Raw genomic sequence first — 21361 nt, 5'->3', positions numbered from 1 at the left:
ATAGAGAACCATAAAGATTCCACCAAGAAACTATTAAAGTAAGTGAATTCAGCAAAGTATGAGGATACAAAATTAATATTCAGAAATCAGTTGCATTTTTATATTTTAACTAGTGACCCAGTGCACAAAATTTACGCACATTAAAAGGGAATTAATTAGAGGAAATATTTTAATATTGCTATTTGCCCTTTCTCTATAATAGAAGTGTCAGAGATTAAAGAAAATTAGTAAAATGTATATGAAAATCTTCCTTCTGTTAGAGTCTGGGGCATGCCACAGGAACCAGAGTCAAGTCCCCGCCCACCCACATGCGCCTCAAAATCATGCGAGACTCAGACCTGGCCGGCTGGGCTAGATCCAGACCCAGCCGGCCCCACCCCCATCAAGCCCTGCTGGGGCGGGGGCAGTGGCGTTGAGGTCCCCTTGCCCAGGCCAGGGGGCATGGCCCAAGGTCCCCCATAAAGACCCGCCAGGTGGGGGGGGGACAGCCTCAGGTCCTCTGGCCTGGCGCTGGGGTGGGGGCACGGCCTGAGGTCCCCCGTCAAGCCCCACCGGGCGGGGAGTGCACCCTGAGGTCCCCCAGCTGGCACTGGGGCGGGGGGGTGTGGCCTGAGGTCCCCAGTCAAGCTCCACTGAGTGGGGGACGCAGCCTGAGGTCTTCCATCAAATCCTGCCGGGCAGGCGGCGCAGCCTGAGGTCCCCCAGCCTGGCGCCAGGGCGATAGGTATGGCCTGAGGTCCCCTGTCAAGCCCCACCAGGCGGGGGAGGGGGGTGCAGCCTCAGGTCCCTGCTGATTGCTCGTTAAGGCTCATTATGGGAACTCAGTCTCCACTGTGGGCACAGCCATCTTGTGTTACGGAATCTCTGCCTCTGCTGTGGGCACAGCCATCTTGTGCTACGGAATTCCTGCCTCTGCTGTGGGTGCAGCCATCTTGACCATTACAGCACGACGGTCAATTTGCATATCCCCTCTTTGTTACATAAGACTAGAGGCTTGGCCTCTAGACTAGAGTCCCTCAGCCTGGCCTGCGCCCTCTTGCAATCCAGGACCCCTTGGGGGATGTCAGGCTGCCGGTTTCGGCCCCATCCCTGCAGGCCAGGCCAAGTGACCCCACCAGTGCATGAATCCATGCACCAGGCCTCTAGTATGCATATAAGATCTTTGATTAATCTCTTCTCGCCCTCCCCTCACTCCCTCCCTCTGAGATTCATCAGTCTGTTCCATGTTTCCATCCCTGTGTGTTGAGCACCTGCCCCCTGGTGGTCAGTGCGCACCATAGCTATCGGTTGAACGGTCGCTTAGGGTTTTATATATAGAAAGATAATGAACTATCAGAAAGAGAAATTAAGAAAATAATCCCATTTACAACTGCATCAAAAAGAATAATGTAACTAAAATAAATTTAACAAAGGAGGTGAAATACCTGTACTCTAAAAACTGTAAAACATCAAAGAAGACTGAAAAGGACACAAGTAAATAGAAGGCTATATTGTGTTAATGGACTGGAAGAATTAGTAGTGTTAAAATGCACATACTAGTTAAAGCAATTTATTCAGTGCAATCCCTATAAAAATACCAATGGCATTCTTTTCAAAACTAGGACAAATAATTCTAAATGTTATATGAAACCACAATAGAGTACGAATAGCCAGAACAATCTTGAAAAAAAAATAATTAGAGGGCCCATCAGGTGTGGCTCAATGGTTGAGCATAATGCATGAACCAGGAGGTCATGGTTTGATTCCCTGTCAGGGCTCATGTCCTGGTTGCAGGCTCGATCCCCAGTAGGGGGCATGCAGGAGGCAGCCAATAGATGATATTCTCTCATCATTGATGTTTCTAGCTCTTTTTCCCTCTCCTTTCCTCTCTCTGAAATCAATAAAAACACATTTAAAAAAGAGTTGGAGGTATCACACTCCCTGATTTCAAACTATACTACAAAGCTATTATAAAACAGTACTAGAGGCTCGGTGCACAAAAATTTGTGCACTTGGGGGGGGGGGGGGAGGCTCCCTCAGCCCCGGCATATGCCCTCTTGCAGTCTGTGACCCCTTGGAGGATGTACACCTGCTGGCTTAGGCCCGCTCCCTGGGGGATCGGGCCCAAGCTGTTAGTCAGACATTCCTCTGTCAACCCGGCAGCCCTCAGGGGATGTCCACTTACTATCAGGGAGCAAACCTAAGCTGCAGTCGGATATCCTTAGTGCTGCTGAGGAGGTGGGATTGATCAGATTTTTATTTTTTGATATTGAGTTGTATAAGTTTCTTATATGTTTTGGATATCTATTACTTATTGGATATATCATTTATGAATATCTTCTCCTATTCTGTAGGTTGCATTTTCCTTTTGTTGATGAATTCCTTCTTTGTGCAGAAGCTCTTTAGTTTGAAGTCTCATTTATTTTTGCTTTTGTTTCCTTTGCTTGAAGGGATATGATGTGAAATAGATTATAACCTATATTTTCTTCTAGGAGTTTTATGGTTTCAGGTGTTACATTAAAGTTTTTTATTCATAAGAAAGTGGTGTAGTTTTTGTTTTTGTTTTCATGTATCCAGTTTTCCAACACCATTTGTTAAAAAGACTGTTGCCCTGGCTGGTGTGGCTCAGTCATCCCGTATACCAAAAGGTTGCTGGTTCAATCCTCAGTTGGGGCAACCAATAGATGTTCTCTCTCACAGTGATGTTTCTCTTTCTCTTTCTCTCCTTCTCTGTCTCCCTCTCCACCTTCTTCCCTCCCTCCCTTTCCTTCTCTCTAAAATCAATAAGCATATCCTCAGGTGAGGATTAAAAAATTCTTTTTAAGAGACTGTCATTTCCCCATTGTATATTCTTGCCTCCTTTGTCATATATTAACTGTGTAAGCAAGGATTTATTTTTTGGATATTTTGTTCCACTGATCTATGTGTCTGTTTTTATGCTGGTACCATCTACACTAATAAAATTCAAACATGCAAATTGACCGTACCTTCACTATGCCTTAAGCCAGGGATCCTCAAACTACGGCCCGCGGGCCACATGCAAATACAAATATTGTATTTGTTCCCGTTTTGTTTTTTACTTCAAAATAAGATATGTGCAGTGTGCATAGGAATTCGTTCATAGTCTTTTTTTAAACTATAGTCCAGCCCTCCAACGGTCTGAGGGACAGTGAACTGGCCCCCTGTTTAAAATACCACATGATCTCACTCATTCATGGATAATAAAGATGATTATAAACTTATGAACAATAATAGATACAGAGGCAGAGCTGCCTCAAACTGATTGTCAAACTGCAGCGGGAAGGCCAGGGAGGGTTGGGGGGGAGGAGGGAGGCGGGTAAGAGATCAACCGAAGGACTTGTATGCATGCATATAAGCATAACCAATGGACATAAGACACTGGGGGGTAGGGGAGGCCAGGGGATTGTCAAGGGCGGGGGGGAAAAAAGGACACATATGTAATACCCTTTGTAATACTTTAAGCAATAAAACAATTTAAAAAATAAAAGTTTGAGGACCCCTGCCTTCAGCCATGCCCACCAGCCAATCAGAGCGACTATATGCAAATTAACCCAACCAAGATGGCGGCCAGCAGCCACAGAGCTGGAGCGAGTAGGAGGCTTGGTTGCCCAGTGATGGAGGAAGCCAAGCTTCCCGCCTACTGCAGCTTGCTCTGAGCTCCACTGAAGGCTACAAAGTTTCAATTATAGAAGGTAAATAAATCCCAGAATAAAAATAAAAAATAAAAAAAGGAGAGGCTGGGAGCTTCTGTCGCTAGGAGGCTTGGCCAGCCTGAAAACGGCCCTCAGCCCCTCACCCAGACTGGCCAGGCACCCCAGCGGTGGTGGTGGGAGCCTCTCCCACCTCCTCAGCAGCACTAAGGATGTCCGACTGCTTAGGCCTGCTCCCTGCTGGTAAGTGGACATCCCCCGAGGGCTGCCAGGCTGCCAGAGGGATGTCTGATTGCCAGCTTAGGCCCGATCCCCCAGGGAGTGGGCCTAAGCCAGCAGGTGGACATCCTCCAAGGGGTCCCAGACTGAAAGAGGGCATAGGCCAGGCTGAGGGACCCCCCTGAGTGCACAAATTTTTGTGCACCAGGCCTCTAGTACTGTTTTATAATAGCCACAGTTTGCTGACCACTGGTATAGGGTGTGTGTGTGTTCACATCTTTTTTGTTGTTGATGCTCACATCTTTTTTTATCCATTCATCTGTCAGTGAACTCTTAGGTTGTTTTCATATCTTGGCTATTGCAAATAATGCTTCAATAGACACAGGGATGGGGGATATCTTTTTGAATTAGTGTTTCGTATTCTTCGGATAAACACCCAGAAGTGGAATAATTCAATCATATGGTAGTTTTATTCTTAATTTTTAAGGGAATATCCACACTGCTTCATAGTGGCTGTAATTGACATTCCCACCAATAGTGCACAAAGGGCTCCCTTTTCTTTGCATCCTATTCCTTGCTTGTTAGTTCTTGTCTTTTTGATGATAGCCATTTTTAAAAAATATATATTTTTATTGTTTTCAGAAAGGGAGAGGGAGAGAGAGAAACATCAATGATGAGAGAGTATCATTGATCGGTTGCCTCCTGCCTGCCCCCCACTGCGATTGAGCCGGCAACCCGAGCGTGTGCCCTTGATCGGAATCAAACCTGGGACCTTCCAGTCTGCAGTCCAATGCTCTATCCACTGAGCCAAACCAGCTAGGGCTGATGATAGCCATTTTAATAGATGTGAGGTGATATCTCAATGTGGTTTTAACTTGCATTTCCCTGATGTTGAAGAACTTTGTGTGTGCCAACTGGCCATATGTACAACTCCTTTGGAAAAATATTTATTCAGATCCTCTGCCCATTTTTGTTGTTGTTAATCCTCACCCAAGGATTTTTCCCCCATTGATTTTTAGAGAGAGTGGGAGAGAGGAAGAGAGAGAGAGAGAGAGAGAGAGAGAGGAGACATTGATATGAGAGAGACAAATTAATTGGTTGCCTCCTGCATGTGCCCTGACCGGGACCAGGGATTGAGCTTGCAACCGAGGTATGTGCCCTTGACTGGAATCAAACCAGAGACTGTCAGTCCATGGGCCAATGCTCTCACCACTGAGCAACCCAGCCAGGGCTCCTCTGCCCATTTTAAAATCAGGTTGGTTGTTTTGTTGTTGTTGTTGAGTTATATGACTTCTGTATATATTGTGTATATTAACCCCTATCAGATGTGTGATTTGCAACTATCTTTTCCCATCCAGTGGGTTACCTTTTCCTTTTACTGATGGTTTCCCTTGCTGTGCAGAAGCTCTTTATTTTTTTTTATTTTTTTTAAAATATATTTTATTGATTTTTTACAGAGAGGAAGTGAGAGGGATAGAGAGTTAGAAACATCAATGAGAGCGAAACATTGATCAGCTGCCTCTTGCACACTCCCCACTGGGGATGTGCCCGCAACCAAGGTACATGCCCTTGACCGGAATCGAACCTGGGACCCTTGAGTCCGCAGGCCGACGCTCTATCCACTGAGCCAAACCGGTTAGGGCGAAGCTCTTTATTTATTTACTTATTTTTCAAAGGAGGGATTGCTAGTCCATTCTTTTTTAAAATATATTTTTATTGATTTCAGAGAAGAAGGGAGAGGGAGACAGATAGAAACATCAATGATGAGAGAGAATCATTGATCACCTGTCTTCTGCACACCCACTTCTGGGGATTGAGCTCACAACCTGGGCATGTGTCCTTGACCAGAATCAAACCTGGGACCCTTCAGTCCGCAGGCCGATGCTCTATCCACTGAGCAAAACTGGCTAGGGCTGTGCAGAAGTTTTTTAGTTCCATGTGGTACCACTTTTTGTTTGTTTGTTTGCTTTTTGTTTCCCTTGCTGTAGAGTCTAATCCACAAAACATCACTACTAGTAAGACTGATGTCCAGCAGCTTACTGCCTGTGTTTTCTTCTATGTGTTTTATGGTTTCAGGTCTTATGTTCAAGTCTTTAATCCATTTTGAGTTAATTTTGTGTATGATGTAACATAGAGGTCTATTTCATTCTTTTGCATGTGGCTGCCCATTTTTTTCCAGCACCATTTATTGAAGAGACTTTCCTTTCTCCATTCTATATTAACCCCTATTAGATGTGTGATTTGCAACTATATTTTTCTATCCAGTAGATTCCTTTCCTTTTGCTTGACTCCTTTGTTGTAAATTAGTCTTTCTAGGGGGGAGGCCAGTTTGATTCCAGGAGCTTAATTAAGCCTGAGGGCAAGCTCTGGTTTGGCACACAACTAGGTGCCTACGGAGGTGCTTTCAGGGAACTTGTGCCAGTGGAAACCATCGTTGCGCTCTCCCCGGGCCTTCCTCCAGCTCACCGGTATCTCCCAGAAGGAACTTATTTTTGCAGCTGCTGCCAGGGAACCCCTCTACCTTGCCTGGCTCTGGTGGCCCTGGGGGCTTAGCCTGTGGGTCCCACAGGACTTGAGCCAACAGAGAAAACGTCCTTAAACTGCCGCCACCACCAAGGCACAGCAAGAAGCCACAGATCCAGGAGCTCTTTCTGTGGGAAGCGCGCCATTAGCTTATTATGACAGCTGCCTCGGGGACAGACTCCTAACCAAAGACACATCTATGGGCTGATGTAATCCTTTCTGGGGACCTCAGAGGTAGGCACTGTCTTTCCACTCTCCCCTGGCCATGCTCTGGAGTGCCAGTATCGCCCCAGGAGAGCTGCTACATGTATCTGGTGTCCTGGTTTTTTGGGCTGCTGCCCGCCCAGGGATTCCCCTTGATTGCCTGTCTCTGGTGGCCAAGGGGAGCTTGGGTTTTTGGGTCAACACTCTAGCCAACAGAGCTACCTGGCCAGGGCTAAGAGGTGGCTGTTTTATCTAGTGCAGTGGTCAGTAAACTCATTAGTCAACAGAGCCAAATATCAACAGTACTTCTTCAAATAGACTCGCCCAGGCCAAAAACCGACTTCTGCACATGGGCCACGAAGTTTCAATTGCACTGAACGCACGCCCACACGTAGTATTTTGTGGAAGAGCCACACTCAAGGGGCCAAAGAGCCACAGTTTGCCGACCACGGATCTAGTGTATAGAAACCATCACAGAGAGTCAAGTAAAATGAAGAAACAAAGGAATATGTTTCAAATAAAAGAACAAGATAAAAACTCAGGAAAAAACCTTAATGAAATGGAGATAAGTAATTTACCTGATAAAAAGTTCAAGGTAATGGTCACCAAACTCAGGAAAAGAACTCATAAACACAGTGAGAGCTACTTCAACAGAGAGGGGAGAAAATAAGATAGCACCATAGAGAAGTCACAGAGCAAAAAACGCAAAACTGAACTGAAAAATACACTAGAAGGCTTCTACAGCCTAGAAACAAAAGAAAGGATCAGTGAACTCAAGGATGACAATGGAACTCACCCCATCAGAGTAGCAAAAAGAAAAAAATAATTTTAAAATAAAGACAATAGCTTAAAGGACTTATGGAACAACATCAAGAGGGCTAACATTTGTACTATAGGGGTCCCACAAGGGAAAGAGAGAAAGGGGCAGAAAACTTATTTGAAGAAATAATGGCTAAAAACTTCCCTAACTTGAGAAAGGAAATAGACATTAAAATATAAAAATTATATTTAAAAAGATACAGGAAGCCCAGAAAGTTCCAAATAAGATGAACCCAGAGACCCACGCCGAGACACATTACTATGTAAAAAGTCAAAAATTAAAGACAATGAGAGGATCTTAAAAGCAGCAAGAGGAAAACAACTTGTCACTACAAGGATCCCCCTACCCCCCGCCTAAGACTATCAACAGATTTTTCAGCAGAAACTGCAGTCTAGAAAGGAGTAACACAATATTTTACACATACTGGGTGTCCAGGATAAGAAAAAGAAACAAGAGATGTAATAATTGGACAGAAAAAACTGACATTTGCCAATAAGATTGAAAATGTAAACAATGGACACTTTTAAGAATAATTTTAAAAACTGTGTTAAGCTTGTGCACTGCTGGTGGGAATGTAGACTGGTGCAGCCACTATGGAAGACAGTATGGAGTTTCCTCAAAAAACTGGAAATGGAACTCCCATCTCCCATTTGACCCTGTGATCCCACTTCTAGGAATTTATCCCAAGAAACCAGAAACACCAATCAGAAAGGATATATGCACCTATATGTTCATAGCAGCACAATTCACCATAGCTAAGATCTGGAAACAGCCTAAATGCCCCATCAGTAGATGAATGGATTAGAAAACTGTGGTACATCTACACAATGGAATACTATGCTGCTGTAAGAAAGAAGGTACTCTTACCATTTGCAACGGCATGGATGGAGCTGGAGAGCATTATGCTAAGTGAAATAAGCCAGTCAATGAAGGAAAAATACCACATGATCTCACTCATTCATGGATAATAGAGACCATTATAAACTTTTGAACAATAATAGATACAGAGGCAGAGCTGCCTCACACAGATTGTCAAACTGCAGCGGGAAGGCCGGGGAGGGTTGGGGGGCAGGAGGGAGGGGGTTAAGAGATCAACTGAAGGGCTTGTATGCATGCATATGAGCATAACCAATGGACATAAGACACTGGGGGGTAGGGGAAGCCGGGGTATTGTCAAGGGTGGAGGGGAAAAAAAAAGGACACATATGTAATACCCTTTGTAATGCTTTAAGCAATAAAATAAATAAATAAATAAATAAATAAATAAAAACAATGATAATTTTGTAAAACGTATGTATATTGTGTAAACATGGTTTTATTAAAATATTAATAATAAAAATTAAAAAAAAAACTGTGTTAAGGTAAAACCAAGCTTTTTATATGATAATACTAGTGACCCGGTGCACGAAATTCATGCACATTAAAAGGGAATTAATTAGAGGAAATACTTTAATATTGCTATTTGCCCTTTCTCTATAATAGAAGTGTCAGAGATGAAAGAAAATTAGTAAAATGTATATGAAAATCTTCCTCCTGTCAGAGTCTGGGGCACATCACAGGAACCAAAGTCAAGTCCCCACCCACCCACATGTGCCCTGAAATCGCACTAGACCCAGACCTGGCCAACCCCTCCCCCATTGGGCTAGATTCAGATCTGGCCAGTCCCACCCCTGTCAAGCCCCACCAGATGGGGGGGTGCAGCCTCAGGTGTCCCAGCCCAGGCCGAGGGGTGCACCTGAGGTCCCCTGTCAAGCCTCCCCTGGCAGGGGGTGTGGCCTGAGGTCCCCTGTAAAGCCCTGATGGGTGGGGGGCATGGCCTGAGGTCCCCCAGCCTGGCGCTGGGGCAGGGGACATGGCCTGAGGTCCCCTGGTCCGGTGTCAGGGCAGGGGGCATGGCCTGAAGTCCCCTGTCAAGCCCCACCAGACGGGGGGGTGCAACCACGCAGCCTCAGGTCCCTGCTGATTGCTCGTTAAAGCTAGTTACAGGAACTCAACCTCTGCTGTGGGCGCAGCCATCTTGTGTTACGGAATCACTGTCTGTTCTGTGGGCGCACCTCTTTACTAGATAAGATAGGTGAATATCTTCATGATCTTGGGGAGGGTAACTTGTGTCATGTGCCTTTATCATTTAATCTATTCATCACAGCAAGCCTATAAGCGAGTAGCACTGCTCCTATTTTACAGATGAGAGACTGGCACAAGAGTCCCATATCCTGTAACTAGTAAGTGACAGCATTGGGATTTAAACAAAGATCTGTATTTTACAGCCTATGTGTTCTTTTTTCCTTTTCCTCTATGTATATGTGTATGTTTTTATATGTATACTAGAGGCTTGGTGCACAAAATTCATGCATGGGGGTGGGGGGAGGTCCCTTAGCCTGGCCTGAACCCTCTTGCCATCCGGGACCCCTCGGGGGATGTCCGCCTGCCAGTTTAGGCCTGATCCCTGAAGTCAGACACCCAACAACAGACATCCCTCTGGCAAACCAGGACCACACCCTCCTAACTGCTTGCCAGCCTGCTCGCTCCTAACTGCTCACCTGCCTGCCTGCTCAATGTGCATCACAGTGACCGGTCGTTCCAGTCATTTCATCGTAAAAGTCGCTTAGGCTTTTATATATAGAGATATACATATATAATATGCACGTGTATATGTGCTCTTAATATATGTATACAATATGTGTATATATTATGATCTCAATGTATATATATGCCATATACACTGAGTGGCCAGATTATTATGACCACCTGACATTTGTAGGCAAATTAGCCATACACTGCATCGTATAGGATATGGAAGCCAAAGGCCTGTTCGAACACCTTTGCTGTCTGCAGTTACCAAGATAAAATGTCTCCAATTCGCACAAGAACACAAGGATTGGACAGTCGAGCATTGGAAAAAAGTCATGTGGTCCGATGAGTCACATTTCCAGTTGCATCATGCAGATGGCAGAGTGAGAATTTGGCAGAAACAGCATGAAAGCATGCACCCCACATGCATGAGTACAACCCTTCAAGCTGGTGGGGGCAGTGTTATGGTTTGGGGCATGTTTCCCTGGCATGATTTGGGCCCTTTAATTTGTGTGGAACAATGTCTGAATAGCACAACATACCTAAGTATCATTGCTGATCAAGTTCATCCTATCATGTTGGTGGCGTATCCCAATGGAGATGGCTTCTTCCAACAAGACAATGCGCCATGCCAAGGTGCTCGTATTGTGCAGGAATGGTTTCAAGAACATGAGGGAGACTTTACCTTGCTTAGGTGGCCCCCACAATCACCAGATCTCAATCCAATTGAGCATTTGTGGGATGAAGTTAAAAGAGCCATCAAGCAGCTGGTTCCACAACCATCAAATCTCACAGAACTGGACAGTGCTATTCATCAGGGATGGTGTCAGATTCCTCGCATCACCTTTCAACATCTCATGGAGTCAATGCCAAGAAGAATCGCGCAATATTGAAGGCAAACGGTGGCCCAATGAAGTACTGATGGGGTGGTCATAATAATCTGGCCACTCAGTGTATATGTACACACACACATTTTTTTAAATTTACTGATTTGAGAGAAAAAGAGAAACATCAATTTGTTATTCCACTTATTTATGCATTCATTGGTTGACTCCTGTATGTACCCTTACCAGGGATCAAACCTGCAACCTTGGTGTATCAGGACAATGCTATAACCAACTGATCTACCCGTCTGTGGCCCACACACTCACTCTTAATAACCTATATAATAAAAGAGAAACATGTAAATTGACCATCCCTCTGCTACGCTCACCAGCCAATCGGGAGTGAGCATGCAAATTAACCCGATAAAGATGGAGGGTTAATTTGCATACACAGGTGCCAGGCAGAGAGCAGAGCGGGAGAGCTGGTGGAGACTGGAGCAGCTTGGGGAAATTGGCTCCCCAAGCTGCCAGACGGAGAGCAGAGAGGGAGAGCTGGCAGCTGGGAGGACTTGGCAGAGTGGGAGGCCATGGGATGGAGACAGAGCAGGAAGGGAAAACCAAGATTGCGGGAAGCACCAGGAATTCTAGGAATAGTAGTTTTGGTGGCAGCCTCAGGACCGGAAGCTGAAGCCCAGAGCGCTGGGAGCACCAGGAATGCTGGGAATCGTATTCTGGTGGCAGACGGATCTCCTAGACCAGTGATGGCGAACCTATGACACTCGTGTCAGAGGTGACACGTGAACTCATTTTTTTGGTTGATTTTTCTTTGTTAAATGGCATTTAAATACATAAAATAAATATCAAAAATATAAATCTTTGTTTTACTATGGTTGCAAATATCAAAATATTTCTATGTGTGACATGGCACCAGAGTTAAGTTAGGGTTTTTCAAAGTGCTGACACGCCGAGCTCAAAAGGTTCGCCATCACTGTCCTAGACACTAGAGAAAAGTGAGCCTGGAGCAAGTCACTGTTGCAGTGGGGGATGGAGGGGAAAAAACGGTGAGAGACATAAGTAAAATCAGAGTGTCTAGGAAAAATTAAAGGGAAGATATCCTAAAACTTCCAGGAAATCTCCACCAATGAAGCAAAGAAAAAAAAATGCCCCTATTATTCTATGAGCAACAAACCAAACTGAGTTGGGGTCTCAGACAATTTGCTCATATGATTGCAAAGACAGACAGAAACTCCCGGATTGGAGAGGGCTCCTCTGAGGGTTCCCAGATTGGAGCGGGTGCAGGTCAGGCTGAGGGACCCCCACACCACCCCAGTGCACGAATGTCATGCACCGGGCCTCTAGTATGATATATAAATCCAAATAATTCTTGAGAGACAGATGGTAGGTAGGTAGATAAACATTCCTTCTCTTTACTTACCACTGCACATCCTTTAATATATTGCCATGGCTAATGACTAAACCACATGGTACCCATCTATAACACAGGCTTTAAAAATAATTGTATGTACTCCATAGAATTGTTTAAATAATTAAATGGGACAATATGTGTTAAGTACTTAACATAATGCCAGGCTCAATACATGATGGCTATTGCTATTATTAACTACTATCTATATAGCAAATGATTTGGTCTGAATGTACCCCATGCTTTCTTTCCTTCTGGGAATCCTCAATGATGAGAGTTGACACAGAGCCCAAAGGCGCGTCTGGGGGTTGTATACCTAGGACTGGATGTATACAGGCAATGAGTCTGCGACTATTATGTACCTAGTGTTTGGGGGCTTTGGCTGTCGAGTGGCTCACAGTTACTCAACATAAAGTTATAGAAACCAACTTCTACTGTCCCCAGAGCACAATCTGCAAACATCCCTAGATCTGAAACAGCCACTGAGTGGGGGGAAGTGAGGAGGCAGCGACCAGGGCATTTTATTCTCTCACTGCTCTACTGCTCAGGGTCAACGCAGGGAGTTTCCAGGCTCTATACTTTGTTTTAAAAAGCAACATATAGGAGAAGTCAGGGAAAGATAGAAGGCGCAGGCATTTAAGCAGATAATTCTACAGTTTTCTTCAAATTTGTGTTTTTTAAATAGTTGTATTTTACTCACCACCACTGCACAGAGGTTATATTTAGGATGTTTCCGGAAAACTGGACAAATGTAAGGAGTAAGGTCCAAGTTAGTGAGTGGGTAATGAATGTCGGTTCTCAGTTTCCTTTTCATTGTACCCAGAATGTCAAACCTGGAGCGACAATAAGTGTGTGGAATGAAAAGTGAGTTTGTGCAGCACTCAGGAATGAAGTCCCCATACCTTGACCAATTCTAAGTACAGTTCAAAGTAATTTCTTAAACAGATTATTTGGTGCAGGTTTGTTCACAGAAGTGTTTCGTATCTACATTTATTTAGGAGCTCTACGTCCACAGGCCTTGTCAGCACTGAGACTGGAGGGGGCCAAGAGCTCGGGGCAGGACCTGAGACAGTGTGGGGTCGGTCCAGGGGCACCGGGGAGAAGGAACCACACCGGCAGCACCTGGAGACTTCACTGCGGAGCGGCTGGTGCGTTCACTCTAGCCAAGCTGCCTCAGTTTCCCTCTTCTGGATATCAGCACATGTGGTCTTGGCGGTGTCCAGCTTGCCAGCTCTGAGGTTTTAACATCTCTTTAATAGGATAAAATTTTATGAAACGCTTGCCACATTCTCTATTTGCTATATGGATCAGCAGTTCCCAAAGCTGAGTCCATCGCAGAATCACCCCGGGAGCTCCTTAAAAAATATGTTAGGTTCATTTTGGAAAAATGGCTGATTTAGGTCTGGGGCAGGGCAATTCCTGGATGAGCCTGAGGTAGGCTTATGTCTGAAAGCAAGCAGCCTTGTTTGCAAAAACGAAGGGACCATATGACCCAGCAATCCTATGCCTAGGTATCATATGAGAAGAAATGAAAACTTATCTCCACATGAAAATCCATATGCTAATGTTTATAGCAGCTGTATCTGCATCTGCCTCAAACCGGACACAACCCAAATGTTCATCAACTGGTGAATGTGGTACCTTCATAAAAGTGACTACTACACAGCAATAAAAATACTACACTACACTACACTACAACACACCAAAAATTCATCTCAGAAACATTGTGCTAAGTAAAAGAAGCCAAACTCAAAAGGCTGCATATAGTATAACATAGGGCATTCTGGAAAAAGCAAAACTATAAGGATAGAAATCAGATCAGAAATTTCCAGGGGCTGAGAGTAGAGAAGGGACTTATTATTAAGGAGCATGAGAAAGCTTTTTGGGGTGATAGAGATAGTCTATATGTTGGCTGATGGTCACATGACTGTGTGCATTTTAAAAAATTCATAGAACTGTGCATCTAACAAGGATGAATTTTGTGCCTGCAATTATATTTTATTAAAACTAAATGAGCTAACTAATGAGGTAACAAAAGCTTGAAGGGATCTCACTGGCCAATTTTAACTTGAACATCAAGAAGAATGATGATAGTAATGGATATGAAACACATAAGGTTTCAGTGTCCATAGGTCCAGAGTGATACCAATTACAGAGGGGAAACTACAGCTTTAAATGGCGAGATCTTGCAGTCACCACCTTACCTAAGGGATCAAACCTAACAGTACTAATAGTGAGAGAAACTTTTATGGTGTGCCTCCTGTTGCAAGGTGATCAGCACACAACATCATCTATGCCAAATTCTTGCTTAAAATATAATAAAATAAAGCTGGTGTGGCTCAGTGGTTGAGTGTCCACCTAGGAACCAGAAGGTCACAGCTCAATCCCCAGTGTGGCTGCAGGAGGCAGTCAGGGCACATGCCTGGGTTTCGGGCTCAATCCCCAGTGTGGCTGCAGGAGGCAGCTGATCAATGATTCTCTCTCATCATTGATGTTTCTATCTCTGTCTCCCTCTCCCTTCCTCTCTGAAATCAATAAAAATAAATTTTTTAAAAATTTAGCCTGAATCTAACCATGAGGAAACAGTTAACTAAATCCAGAGCAAGACACAGTCTAAACCAGTGATGGGGAACCTTTTGAGCTCGGCGTGTCAGCATTTTGAAAAACCCTAACTTAACTCTGGTGCCGTGTCACATATAGAAATTTTTTGATATTTGCAACCATAGTAAAACAAAGATTTATATTTTTGATATTTATTTTATATATTTAAATGCCATTTAACAAAGAAAAATCAACCAAAAAAATGAGTTCACGTGTCACCTCTGACACGAGTGTCATAGGTTCGCCATCACTGGTCTAAACAATGGGCTCCTCAAAGGCTCAATATAAGAAAAAAAAGTTCAGATATATAAAAAGGGGAAAAGACTGTTCTAGATTGAAAGAGACAGCCAAATGCAATGTAGGACCCTTGATTGGATTCTAGATTTCAAAAAAGTAATAAAAGACATTTTGGGGATGGGAGAAATTAGGATGGACCGTATCGTAGGTGATATAAAATTATTGTCACATTTCTTAGGCGTGATAATGGCGATTATGCAGGAGAATGTCCTTATTCTCTGGTGACACATGGTGGAGTATCTAAGCATGAAATGCCATGGTGTTGCGTCTTACTTCAGATGGTTCAGCTAAGAAAATGGAGGGGGGGAAGGAGGGAAAGAGGAGAGAGATACAGAAAAGAGAAAGGAAATGTGGCAAAGTGTCACCAACTAATGAACATTTTAGGGCAGATGGGTATTCATGATATAGTTTCAACTTCTTTGTAGATTCGAAAGTTTTAAAATAAAGTTTGGTGGGGGGAAATAAAAATTAAAATAGGAATGCTTAGACTCTGCTTCAGACCTGTGGAATCAGAATTTGTAATGGTGGGGTCGGGGAATTTATTTTTTAAAAGCACTCAACGTGAATGCCAAATGTCCATCTACAGATGAACAGATAAACAAAATCTGGCATACATACAGTGGAATATTACTCAGCCATAAAAAGGAACGAACTTCTGGTACACATGGACGAACCTAGAAAACATGATGCTAAGTGAAATAGGCCAGCAGAAAGGATGAATGTTGTATGATTACACTTACATGAAGCACCTAAAATAGGCAGAATTATAGACCCAGAAAGTAGATGAGAGGTTACTTGGGGTTAGGGGGATGAGGAATGGGGAGTTATTGCTTAATGAGTGCAGAGTTTCTGCTTAGAGTGATGAAAACGTTTTGGAAATAGTGGTGATTGTTGCACAACATAGATGTAATTAATGCCAACGAAGTATACACTTAAAATGGTCTAAAATGGCAAATTTTATGTTACATATACTAGTATTTTACCACAAAATTTAAAAAATCAGTGTAATATATTGGATAGCATTGATTTGTACATTTTAAGTGGGTGTATTGCATGGTATTGAATTCTATCTTGATAAAGCTATTCAAGAAATATGCTCGCTCCAGCTGGTTTGGCTCAATGGATAGAGCGTCAGCCTACAGACTGAAGGGTCCCAGGCACATGGTCCGGGTTGCGGGCTCGATCTCCAGTAGGGGGCGTATAGGAGGCAGCCAATCAATGATTCTCCCTCGTCATTGATGTTTCTCCCTTCGCCCTCTCCCATCCTCTCTGAAATTAATAAAAATATATCTTTAAAAATATGCTCACAAAATGTCAAAATCCATACCTTTTCAAGTGAAAGATCATTATTTTCGGTGCTTTGGAAATACTGGCCCTCACAGCTGCTTCTTGCTTAGTTTCACAAAAGGAGCAGTGAATCTGGTTGTTCCAGGTCAGTGTGTCTTGCTGGAAAAAGCACTGGAGACAGTCCTGTTGAGGTAAAAAAGCTTTGGGTGACCAGCTGGGTCAACGGTGACCCAGGCTCTGTTCATACTGCAGCCTCCGAAAAGCTCTGTGAATAGAGCCCGTGCTGCCTTCCTCAGTGCCAGCAGGTCCAGGACACGCCAGCGTCACCAGCTGCATCTGGGGGCGGGGGGGGGGTGCGGCTGTCTCCCTGCAAAGGAGGTGCTTCCTGCTCACTTCAGTCACTGAAGTGGACCCACGTGCCCATTGGGATCTTATCTCTGAATCAGCATGTTAACTTCAGAATAATATTGACGGCGAAGTTTCCACTAACCGCTCAGGCAGCTGTTTTACATTATTCATCTTGTCATAAAAGTGACCTGGTGATTGGACAATGACCACATCTCAGTGTTTTGACCTGGTGATTGGACCATGACCACGTCTCAGGGTTTGAGGTGACCCATAATAAAGCCAGCAGAACAGAGAGAACGAGATCCCATGCCCAGGAGATGTCCTCAGTGTAGCCAGGGACCCTCAGCTCTGCAAACCATTAACCTAAGAAGGAGGAGGACAGATTCTGCTTTCAGTAGACACACCAGCACCTCATTTAGAGTCTTTGGGATTCGTTTCCAGCCATCTGTAGCCATTTGATCTGCGAACAAGTCCCGTTCTGAATTAGTAGGATTCTATTCTCCAATTCTGGTAAATGTGTGTCATCCTGTGAGGAGACGCATTGCTCCCGCCTCCAAACTGCTCCCTGCCTTCTACCACCACACCCTCCGCTACATTAGCTTTTGGTATTATGGTGAAGAAAATTCAAGAAGTAAACTAAGGCACTAGATTCCATTCTATTTTCCCCACACACTTCACAGCTTTTGTCTAAAAATGTAACAGCTCGCCCTAACTGGTTTGGCTCAGTGAATAGAGCATCAGCTTGGGGAATGAAGGGCCCTGGGTTCGATTCCAGTCAAGGGCACATGCCGGGGGTGTGGGCTTGATCCCCAGTAGGGGGGTTTGCAGGAGGCAGCCAATCAATGATTCTCTTTCATCATTGATGTTTCTATCTCTCTCTCCCTCTCCCTTCCTCTCTAAAATCAATAAAAAATATATTTAAAATATATATAAATAAGTAAATAAAATATAAGAGCTCAAGACTGAGTCAGAATCTTTTATATCTAGTTCCCAAAATGAACCTACAGACCTTTGAGATAAGGAAAGGCCATAAATTTTTTGCAAGAAAGTTTAAATTCCCTATATGCACCACACCATGACAACAGATCGAATAAACCCCATTTATCTTTTCAATTTTACAACAAGGTTGCTTTATTGAGTACATAGAAATGCAACTGAGGTCACAGTAACTTTTGTCTGTCACTTGTCTATAACATGTTATCATCATGGTTTCCAATTTTTTTTTTTAAGTTATAAAGCAGCCCCTTCCTTACTAGAAAATACAGGAAACAGGCGTAAGAGAATCCAGGGCTGGATAGAACCAGACAAGAAAGCAAGCAGGAGTGAGAGCCCTACCTGGAGAGAGCACTTGTATTCGGATGGGATGGGGAGGGGGAGGACTGTGAAGACTTCGTTCCTGTAGGTGCAGTTCTCACACTTGAGGCACATGATGCTGTAGTTGAGCTGCCCTTCAAACAGCCGGGTGACGATGGAGGTCTCGCTGGCAATCGCCTTCCTGCAGCATCTCGGGACAGACCCTGTCTCCCAGGATCTTCTTCGGTGGAACTACATCAAGGGATGGAAACCAATGACTGGTTATCAAAAAGGTTTTAATAGATGACTTGCCTTTTTTCTATCAGAACAATACGTTGCTGCCAGAAACCATGTTGTGGAGTCAGACAATACACAGAGTGAGAACTCCTTAAGAGCATGTAGTGTGTGTGACTTCTGATAATCCAGCCAGTCCCCCCCCCCCCCACTTAGTGAAGCTGAGGAACGATCCCCTAACCTGGTGACACACATGGCCATGGCTCCAGAAGCTCACAGCCTCAGGATAGAGTGACAGAGGGCCTGGGAGGTAGTTTTTCCCGGGAAGAGTTTCTGGGTAAGTTTCAGACTAGCTTTCAGTCATGCAAGCTGATCTGGAGATGCAGTCAAGGAATTTGGTCTCTCCGCCAGTCCCTTCAGGCTATGTTCCCTAGCTACTTCTCCTTTTGTTGGAAAACACTTTTTATTTTTTAAATTATTTTTATTTCTTTTTTAAAAATATATATATTTTATTGATTTTTTTACAGAGAGGAAGGGAGAAGGATAGAGAGTTAGAAACATCAATGAGAGAGAAACATCGATCAGCTGCCTTCTGCACACTCCCACCTGGGGATGTGCCCGCAACCAAGGTACATGCCCTTTGACCGGAATCGAACCTGGGACCCTTCAGTCCATAGACCGACGCTCTATCCACTGAGCCAAACCAGTTAGGGCTATTTTTATTTCTTAATTAAAACTTTTTTCAATTACAGTTTACAGTCAATATTATGTTGTATTCGTTTCAGGGGTACAGTATAATGGTCAATCATATACTTTACAGAGTGCTCCACCTGATATTTCCAGTACCCACCTGGCACCACACACAGTTATTACAATACTAGAGGCCCGATGAACGAAATTTGTGCAAGAATAGGGCTTCCTTCCCCAGGCTGCTGGCACTGGCTTCCCTCCGGCTACCAGCAGGCACCTGGGACCCGGGCTTCCCTTGCAGCCCTGGCTTCATCTGGAAGGACGTTTGGTCTAATTAGCATATTATGCTTTTATTATTATAGACTAAAGGCCTGGTGCATGAAATTCATGCACAGGGGGTGGGGGGGGGGTGTCCCTCAGCCCGGCCTGCACCCTCTCCAATCTGGGACCCCTCGGGGGACATCCCTCTCACAATCCTGGACCACTGGCTCCTAACCGCTCGCCTGTGTGCCTGATCACCCCCTAACTGCTCCCCTGCCAGCCTGATTGACGCCTAACTGCTTCCCTTGCAGCCAGATCGCCCACAACTGCCCTTCCCTGCTGGCCCGATCACCCACAATTGCCCTCCCCTGGGACCCCCAGGCCTCACTGCGTGGAGCGGCCACCGGGCCCCGCCTCCACTGTGCGTGCAGCCATCTTGTGCAAGCCATCTTTGTGGTGGCCATCTTGTGATGACGTCGTGTACAGGGCCACCTAGGCTTTTATTAGTATAGATTAGTGACTGTATTTCCTATGCTGTACTTCACATCCCATGACTATTTTATAAGTACAAATCTGTACTTCTCAATCCCTTCAGAGTTTTCATTCTGTCCCCCAACCCCCACCTCTCTGGCAACCATCAGTCTGTTCTCTGTATTTATGAGTCTCTTTCTGTTTTGCTTCTTCATTTATATTGTTCTTTAGATCCCACATATAAATGAAGTCACATGGTATTTGTCTTTCTCTGAGTAACTTATTTCATTTAGCATAATACTCTCTAGGTTCATCCATGCTGTCACAAATGGTAAGATTTCATTACTTTTTTATAGCTGAGTAAATGTACCACAGCTTTTTTATCCACTCATCTATTAATGGGCACTTGGGCTGTTTCCATAGCTTGGCTTTTGAAAATAACACTGCAATGAACATAAAGGTGTATATATTCTTTCAAAATAGTGTTTTGGGTTTTTTCAGATATAAATCTAGAAGTGGAATTTCTGGATCATAAGCAGTTCCAATCTTAATTTTTTGAGGAAACTCCATACTGTTTTCCACAGTGGCTGCACCAATCCACATTCCCACCAAATGTGCACGAGGGTTCCCTTTTCTCCACATCCTCACCAATGCTTGTCAGTTTGTTGACTTATTGATGATAGCCATTCTGACAGGTGTGAGATGATACCTCATTGTGATTTTAATGTGCATTTCTGTGATAATTGGTGACTCTGAGCATCTTTTCATGTGTCTATTGGCCATCTGTATGTCCTCTTTGGAGAAATGTCTATTCCGAGAAAACTTTCTAAAAAGAGATCTTAAATCTCTGAGGCAGCCTGACTAACTGGCCTGGAGCCTGGCTTGACCCTCGCCCACCCTCCGAGCAGCACGGCCGGGAGCGCACCCTGACTCGTCAGGGACCCACACACTTAGAAGGCGTATTAGTTCCAGTCAGCTCTACCCTGGAGCTGCGAGCACCGCTCCACTTGGGCTGCCTTCTTGGATCACACCTGCTGCCCAGGCCTGCTCCCCCGACAGTGATGTAATTAATGCCTCTAACTCTAATTCCAAGTTTGGTCTTGGGAACCAGAATGTTGTTTATTTGCAACTGGCTGACAGTGAGAACCTAGGTGCTTTTACTGATCACCACCCTCCCTCTGGCTAGAAAAAGTGCAGCCATGAATACTTTATAAGGAGTTAAACTGAACAATGGAACCGAGGGCTGCAGATGAGAAGGACCAATGGCTACGCTGTGATCCTTTATGCTGAGTATTTCCTGGAGCCAGCGATGAGGTAAGCTGACACCACAAGGACACCGCCTAACGTCAAGGACACATCTTTGGGGACTGTGGGTCTCCAGTAGAGGCTGAAGGCAGTGAGTCGTGTAAGTAAAAGCAAAACCCGTAGTAAGTGGCAACTTCATGGTTTATTAACTGTCCTAACTGAACGAGGGATTCAGGTTGGGCGTGTTTGGCATGAAGATGGAACGTTACGGTCCACAGATCTGTCTGTAATCTAAGACCGAACTTAATCGTTTCTTGGGTTTGTTGTTCCCAAGAACACTTATTTTAAGTTGTAAAGTTCTGGATGTTATACTCAGGAGGAATCCTATTTTTTTTTAAAT

The 21361-nt window shown here is 44.3% G+C and overlaps 1 protein-coding gene across 1 annotated transcript in view; it reads right to left on the bottom strand.

The window, feature by feature from the left end:
* The window catches only part of USP50 (ubiquitin specific peptidase 50), a 34728-nt gene that overhangs the window by 9064 nt on the left and 4303 nt on the right, over window positions 1-21361 (bottom strand). The window contains exons 4-6 of the mRNA XM_006085971.3: window positions 18103-18312; window positions 16460-16602; window positions 12935-13067 (exon numbers count right to left, since the gene is read on the bottom strand). Of these exons, the coding sequence (XP_006086033.1) occupies window positions 12935-13067; window positions 16460-16602; window positions 18103-18312 (486 nt within the window). The remainder of the gene's footprint in view (window positions 1-12934; window positions 13068-16459; window positions 16603-18102; window positions 18313-21361) is intronic.

This window comes from Myotis lucifugus, unplaced genomic scaffold, assembly GCF_000147115.1.
Source record: "Myotis lucifugus unplaced genomic scaffold, Myoluc2.0 scaffold_23, whole genome shotgun sequence".
Classification (NCBI taxonomy): Eukaryota; Metazoa; Chordata; class Mammalia; order Chiroptera; family Vespertilionidae; genus Myotis; species Myotis lucifugus.
The sequence above is the reverse complement of the archived record's forward strand: the minus strand, read 5'-3'. Positions and strand labels throughout refer to the sequence as shown.